Source organism: Juglans regia, chromosome 8 (genome assembly GCF_001411555.2).
Source record: "Juglans regia cultivar Chandler chromosome 8, Walnut 2.0, whole genome shotgun sequence".
NCBI lineage: Eukaryota > Viridiplantae > Streptophyta > Magnoliopsida > Fagales > Juglandaceae > Juglans > Juglans regia.
Window position 1 is genome coordinate 13,806,447 of NC_049908.1, and position 8,251 is coordinate 13,814,697.

General features: G+C 35.3%; 1 protein-coding gene across 1 annotated transcript; it reads left to right on the forward strand.

The window, feature by feature from the left end:
* Positions 1 to 1,173: 1,173 nt before the first annotated feature.
* On the forward strand, positions 1,174 to 2,311 carry LOC108980186 (protein FANTASTIC FOUR 3-like). The gene has a single exon (XM_018951037.2). It carries the CDS (start codon positions 1,495 to 1,497, stop codon positions 2,278 to 2,280), a length of 786 nt encoding a protein of 261 aa, XP_018806582.1. The 5' UTR covers positions 1,174 to 1,494; the 3' UTR covers positions 2,281 to 2,311.
* Positions 2,312 to 8,251: the final 5,940 nt, after the last annotated feature.

Sequence of the window (8,251 nt, forward strand, 5' to 3'; positions counted from 1 at the left end):
AAAACAAAATGAAATGTAAGAGCATAGTGGTAAAGTGTAAAGAACAAATGTATTGGGCAAACTAACAATCCCAGACACAGAATATTGAAGAAAAATCGTTTTACTAAGGTTGGAATTTTTGGAATTTTGGAACAGTAAGCAGACTGAGACACCATATATAATAAATATTTTGTTTCGGCTCGAATTTTAAATAATTTTATCATGTTTTAGCCGAATTTTGAAATTCTGGTATAGAAAAATTCTACTTTTGATCTCTTACATCACATATCAATACGTGATTTATTATTTTTATTTTTTTATTTAAATATATATTGATATATAAATATATATAAATAAAAGAATATAAATAATAAATCATATACTAACATATGATAGGAAGATGATCATTATTAATAGTATTTATCGCCGGCCTAAATCTGTATTTCGGTTCGAAACATAATGTAATAGCACTTCTAATAATTACCATAAAAGTTCTACAGCTTGTAATTTCACTTTTTTATACAATTGATTTGTTGCTCACGTCTCTTCTTTTGGGAAATGACAACTGGGACCAGCCTGGATTTACTGTGATATATAAATATCTTCGGTGCGTTTCTTCGATTCACTTATGGTTGATTTCCTTGGTAAAATCAAGTTATTTTATCTTATATCATTTCATATAATTATTATAGTTTTTTTAAATTTTTATATAAAATATAATAAACACAATTCATTTTTATAATATTAACAAGAGAGAGTATGTATACAATTATTAAAGAAAGAAAGAAAAAAAAAAAAACCAGGATATTGTGATTGCATGTTACATGAAGTGAAAGGAAGAACTAAGATCGTATCCATAGAATTAAAAGTCACCATCTTATAATCTTATTTTACATCATACTAATAGATAATTTGAAGTTTATACATATTATATATATATAAAATATAAATTTGAAACGGTACAAAAATACGTACTTGTATTAAAATATTTCATTCCGATACTTAGATCGAAATAATTAATTAAAACAAAATTCAAAACTTTGGTGGAAAGGGTTCGTGTTGGTCCCAAAAGAGGAAAATTAAACCATTCCGAGTAGAGGATGAACATTGATCAGCTCTCGAGTCTTGACTCACTCCCACCCATTCTGAGTGTTTAAAACACCCACCCAAGAAAGAAAGTATTCTTCTACTTTAGTGCTAACCTCTCTATTTCCTTTTGTGTTTATAACGTCTGGCGGACTGAAGTTGTATAGCTCTAGTGGGATTCATTATGTACCTCTCCCTCTCAGCTGCTTCTTCCTATAAATTCATACCTCACTTCCAGTTCTATCTCACATCATCCAGTCCTTTTCCCCTTCTCTCTCTCCCTCTCTCTCTCTCTCTGATCCATTTTCTTTTTCAGCCAAATCAAGAGGTGGGTTTTGCTCAAGTTCCAGTCTTTCTAGGTCAAGACTAAATATTCCTCTGTTTCATCCTCTGTTTTGTCATTTAACATACCATAGAGTGAAGTAAACCATGTCTTTGAGTGGTGCTAATTCGTACGGCTTGAGTTTCGTCCAGGTTCTTACCAACAATTCCCACTATAGCAAAGAAAAAGACACCGAAAATGATAAAGTATACGTACACCCTCAAGTTAGGCGCTCATCCTTGAGGCTAAGCGAAGAAAGCCTTCGAATGTGCACCGAAAGCTTGGGCAGCGAGACAGGTAGTGCTTGCAATGAAAGCGACATCGATGAAATTGATTTGTTTTCAGTAGTTAGCGAGAATGGTCAGTCGAAGAAGGCCTCGAAATTGCATGGATTTCGGGTGTCTAAGAAGTTGAATCATCCCTGGAGTTTTCCACCACCCTTGAAATCCATTAGTAGCTCGAGTGGTGTACGAGTTAAATCTCACCGTGAAGGAGGTAGGCTTGTTCTGAAAGCTTTTACAGTCCCTTCTTGTCGTGGCCTGTTTCATTCTGAGCGTGGGGATGGAAGGCTTAGGATTCGGATGGTTCAAGGTGAAGGAATTGGTGAGGATGGCGATGAGGAAGTTGCTCAAGAAGCAGAACCAGAACCTGAAACAGAAGATGCTGAAGAAGAAATGGAAGAAGCAGAAGTTGGGGAAGATAGAGATATTGGTGATGAGAAGATGTACTGCTGTGAGGACGAAGAGAGAAGTGGAATTACTGTGGGTTTTGGGCCTGAAACGGCTATAGGGAGACTTCCCAGGCCGAGCAGGTGCATGGAAGGTGGGAGTGGGAACAAAGCTTTACTGTATTTGGAGCCATTCTGGAAGGCTGCTTATAAGCTCTCTGTCTGAAAGAGATAACTATAATCTTTCTTTTAGGGTACCATGTTTTTAGCTCAATTGTCATAGCACTTTTGATTTCTCGTGCATTAGGTTACTCAGAATAAGTTAATGCTACCAGTTATCTTTAAAATAAAATGTTCCAGAAACACAATTATTAACTTAAATTTGAATAACCTACGTTTTGACGTAAGATTCATTGTACTCTCTGACCAAGAAGGACAAAGCAAAAGAAAGAAGGGACGTTTGACAACCTATAACCAAGTTCGAGTAGAAGATATCTAGCTAGGTGGCATAACTACCCATTGCCTCTATTTATTTGTGCCTAAGAGCACCTCTTTTTGGTTTTCAAACCGACTACCACACCTACAGAGCTCGCTTTGCCTGAAACATAAACGTTAATAACTTCTAAAGCATCCGAGACCATCATTTGTAAGCTGAACTTCAAAGTCTGCCGTGCATGGTATCAAATTATAGCTAGAGATAAGCAGGATTATAGTGCAGATCAATGCTTCCGGGGACTGTTTGGTTTCAGCAATATTGTAAAGGTTAGCGACCGCAATGACTTTTTGATTGATACACACTTTTGAGTGTCATGCCCACGAGAAGTATTTTTTTGTAAGCCAAGGGCAAAAGTGTGCACAATCGGGAATACGAACGCATTGGTAACTATCAGGCGTAGGGCCCAAGTGAGCAACATGCTGCACTGACATCATAACCTAATATCATCTTCCATGTGCTCGCTTTTCCATTTCTCAGATCCTTACGTGCATGGTTTCAACAGCTAATTATGCAGTATTAACCCTTCTGATCCATATTCAAGTAGCATAAAGAAAAGTGCACTTTCTAATTTTTTTTTTTTTCCCTTTTATTACAACACTAGTTTTTTTATTAAAATTTAGGGTATTAAGAGGGTGAGGTTAATGGAATACGAGCGAGAAGCTAGGAAGTTAAAATGGTTGGTAACGTTACGTAGTGCAAGTAATGATGCCATGAGATGAGGGTGGGTAACATTACCAAAATGGGAAGGGCAGTGTCCAATCGTGGGGTTTGGGTGTCCATACATGACCCTATTTCTGGGTAAGGTTTTGATGGACATGATGAAATTGTCTACAACAGAGCCAGCATTTTGCTCCGAACAGAGCCATCTTATTTGACAATATGTTCCTTTTAAGCAACCACTCCTTTTACCATATCTTGGGTGATCTCCTTTTTACCATATCCGGTGACACTACTCTTTCTCGCACTCAATTATCCCTCTCCCCAATTTTGGAACCAAAAAAAAAAAAAAACTATTTCCACCAAAATCCAACCCCATCCCCAATTGTCATTGGTGGTTCCACCATGCTAATTTCGCCATCTTTTTTCCCTTTCTAAAGCTAGAATATCTTAAATCTATTCTCCTTTCTTCTCTTGCATGCGTCGCGCGCTCTGTCAAAATTGCCGTTTGTCGATCTCCAAATATGACTTTCAAACACAACCCTCCATGTTGCTTCTAAACCCTTGAGGCCATGTTTTGTTTTAGAAAATTCATCCAATAAACTTAAAAATTTATATTAAAACATTTCTCACGAATATATACTATCTATCCACTTTCACAAACCTCACACTACATAACTGATTATTTTTTATTTTATGAAAAAAAGTATTTAAAACTTTCTTTGTCCAACAACCAAGTAAATATAATACATCTCAAAAATATTTTCAAACGTTCTCAAAATCTTTTATAACCAAACATGGCGATCGGAGTGTTCAATTTTCAGCTCATTTTGACTAGCCACAATTAGCATGTGTTCAAGCCTTTCTGTTTTCCAAGTTTTTCCGTGCCAGTTTCGTCCATATTTCTAGCTCCTCTTTGGCCTAGATTTAAAATCCCTAAAACCCTCATCTATTGTCATCTACACACGCGCGCGCCTACCATGCACCGCCATGTTCCCTTTCATCTCGTTTGATCGAAGAAGACATGCACCAGTAGTACTTCCTTCTTCCTTTACCAATGGTGACTTTAATTCAATTATAAAACCGTACGTAATTCCTGTATGGTTTGATCGAATATGGTTGTTTTTGTTGGCACTTTCACCCTTCCATTTGCATCTTCTTCTTTTTTTTTCAAGATTTAATGAAATATTATTCACATAAAACATCATGTGAAAAGATACCCAAAAAACAAAAAAAAAAAAAAAACAAAATCCGATGACTAGGAAGCAAGATCTTAGGGCAATCAGCGTGTTTCTCGAATTATTGTCACATGCATGAATTTACTATTTGTTTGTTGAAGTTACAACTACTTCCATGATTACCATCCCAATTGGCATGCACTAGATTCTAGATCAATAATATTTCATCATTGAGTTTTATTATTGTAATGTCTCAATGGAAGACCCAAAATACTTAGCTTATACTCCAAAAGAACTAGTCAATGATACAATTAGAGCCCCATTGGAACCTTATAAAGAGCAAGAGTTTCTCCTTCTCAAGCAATGTGAGATCTCATACACCACCTACCCTTATTCATATCATATGGGGTATCACAATCTACCCCCCTTAAATTCTTGACGTCCTCGTCAGGTCTGTCCATTGTAAGTGGCATGGCTCAAGTCCCACATTTCTGGTTGGGATAGTCTCTGATACTATTTATAACCTCTCAATGAAAGATCCAAACCACTTGGCCTATACACCAAAATGACTAGTTAATGATACAATTGGAGTCCCATTGGAACCTTATAAAGAGCAAGAACTCTCATTCCCAAGCAATGTGGAATCTCATACACTACCTAAACAAAACATATACCCAATATTTAGTAACCAATCTAGTAAGCTACTATTTATTGTGTAATAAATCAAAACAGTCCTTTCACAACTCAATAACTATCATAACAATTAAACCCGAACAGCTCTCTCTTCAAACCATTCGAATTTAAAACCCAAAACAGACACCTTTTATATGGTTTATTAATTTGAAATATTTACGTTTGATTTGAAATTTTGGAAATATATATTCTTGAATTTGGAAGTACTTTAGCTTTGTTAGACTTGATTATCAGGTTATATGAATTAACTCTCCGGACCCTCAGAGACGAGGCGTTACAACTACCCATCATCTCTACATAACATATATCACACATTTTTTTATTTTTTTTTAAATTTTTTATTTTTTATTTTTTATTTTTATTTTATATTTCTTAAACTTAGTGAATTTTTTTACTCATCATATATATATTATAAATTTAATAAAAATAAATAAATATAATATATAGTGTATAAAAATGTTGAATAAAATTTTTTGTCATTCTGCATGCCTAGCTTCTCATGGATAATTAATGTTTGGTTTGACATTTTATTAGTCAACCAGCAATTGTGAACAAACCTTGCATTCATCAATCCTAGTCTCGTAAAAACAGTGAATTAGGACAGGATCCTGTTTATATAATCTGATTTTGATATTTCGGTCAACATCAATATCGTGTCATAATTATTATGGCCAAGCCTCCTCTCTAACAATAGCCTTTGTATGGTTCTTTTGCCTTTTGACTTTGGGTTGTGGGGAATGGGAATCAGAGATTCTCCTAGTTACTTGTCTTGATCTGGATGACAAAAAGGTGTGCTCATTGTGGTGTATTAGAATTCAATTAATACGCCCACAAATTGTTGATAAAAATTAATGTAATTAGGACTATAATATATGCATATATTATTTTTAGAATTTCTTGATGTCACTAATTAACTGCATGCTTCTAATTAAGATTGTTTATCAAAATCAGATTTTTTTCCCACCCAGTCTGAAACCCAGGTTTTGGGTACGGGTTCCAGCTTGGGACATATACCCGCATGATTAAAACCAGTTTCATCCGGCCTGGGTACCAGATTTTAAATCTGAAACCTGGATTTAAACCCGGTATCCGAATATTTTTTAAAAACCTACGTATCAAAACGAATCATCACTCCTTTAGATCTCTCTCTCTCTCTCTCTCTCTCTCTCTCTATATATATATATATATATATATTCAACTTGCCCCGATGTCCTCTCTCACTCTCACGCTGAAACCCTAGCCTCCTCTACCTTCATCACCTTCGTTGCTCTGTCATCGTTGTCGTCTCTCTCTCTCTCTCCCTCTCTCTCGCATCGTCAAGGACCCATTCCACGACCAGATGAGGAAAGTTTGGTATTTTCTGTCATGGGTTTGAGTTTTGGATTGTTAAGTGCCGAAACCTTAGCCTTCCTCTACTGAGTGTCGAAACCCTAATACTCTTAGATCTACTCTTATATCTAAGACGTGGCTTTGAGTTGTTTTTTTATTTTTTCTTCTAGATATACCCTTAGATCTGATCCCATAATTTGCATTATATTTTCTATTTATTTGTAGATCTTATAATCCTTGATCTGCTCTGATATCTGGATTTTTTTTTTTTTTTTGGGTTGTTTTTGGGGTTGATAGTCCACCAATGACCACGATCTTTCTTGTCGTCGGTCTTCTAGCAAAGATTTTCCTGATTTGCAAGGTGCTTTGTCTGGGTTTGCTGTGTAGAGGGTGGTCTTGAGATTACTCATCCTTTTCTTTTTCTTTTCTGAGATGCCGAAACTCGCTTTCTCTCTCTTGCTCTCACGTCGAAACCCTAGCCTCCTCTGCCGATCAAAGCATTGTCTTCATCCTCGTGTCGTCTTCTTCATCTCTGGGTATGTTTTATTCTCTTTGTTTGTTTTGTTTTCTCTTTGTTGATTTTGAGTTTGCTTTGATGAGAATGTTTGAATGTTTGAGGAGTATTTTTATGGGTCAGATCCTCATGCCGTCGTCTTCATCCGTGGGTATGTTTTCTTCTCTCTGTATGTTTTGTTCTCTGTTTGTTGATTTTGAGTTTGTTTTGTTGATTTCGACGAAGGTCTTGTGCGATTCAATGCTTTCTCTTTTGTTTTTAGAAGATTTGTTGTTTTCGGTGAAAATTTTGAAGTTGAATTTAATAGATAAGAAGTAGCTACTCCATATATATTATAAACATGATTATTCTGTCGTGATGGGTTTTAGACTTTGAGGTGAAAGTGATGGATTAATGTTTTCTTAGATCTCCTATTTTTTCTTTAACTTGAGTTGTTTTTCACTACTGATCTGCCCAGATCTTAAGTTTCTTCAGCCAAAGATCTAGGAAGAAGTAGAGGAGCAGATACTGCACATGACCTCGTAGACCCTTACCCCGTTCTAGCACGTCTGAGTATGGAACTCTCTCTCTTTTGTGTGTGTCTGTGTGTGTGTGTGTCTTAATATTGGTTGTTTTCTTGAGAGCCAAACAAAATGTCTTATACTTGTATTTTTGAAAAGTTTGACTTGTTATGCAGCAGTACTAAGAGAAAAAAATGTAGAATTTTCCTGTCTAAAAAGTCTTTACAAGGGTTACAACTTCCCATTATTGATTTAAAAATGGAACTCAGTGATCAACATCTTTTTTTGTTTAAGTCCATCACTAAACAGATCTTCAAAGATATTGTATCTTAGTACAATTTTCTACTGGAATCTATGCTTAGCATTGTCACAATTTGCTTTTACATGTATCTATCTTGCAGAGAAAGTGATAGAAGATAACCTAGTTAGAATGAAGCAATTTGTGTTAGGCAAGCTTGGAAAATTTCCTAATGAAATGTCAGCAAAGGCTTTTTTGGGGAGCTTCTTTGGTGTGAGATTAAATCACTGATGGGAAGAGTCGGAAGATTGTGCTGTTGAATTTGTAACTCATTTCTTGTAATTTTGTATTTGGTAATGTAATTTATAAATACCAATAGTGTAATATGTAGTGGATTGCATTGTGATGTATACATAGATGAATATTGGATTTTTTTATTTTTTGTTTTACATGCATTTAGTATTTTTAGAACACAAATATTATGCATTTCTTGAACTTTTCTTGAACTTGACTTCTTAGAAAAAAAAATTTAATAAAATAAAGGCTTTTACTTAAGAAGGGAAAAAAAATCCAGGTACAACCCAAAACCTGG

Bases quoted from the DNA above. Each gene is read 5' to 3' on its own strand.
- LOC108980186 (XM_018951037.2), top strand. From the start codon at position 1,495: ATGTCTTTGAGTGGTGCTAATTCGTACGGCTTGAGTTTCGTCCAGGTT.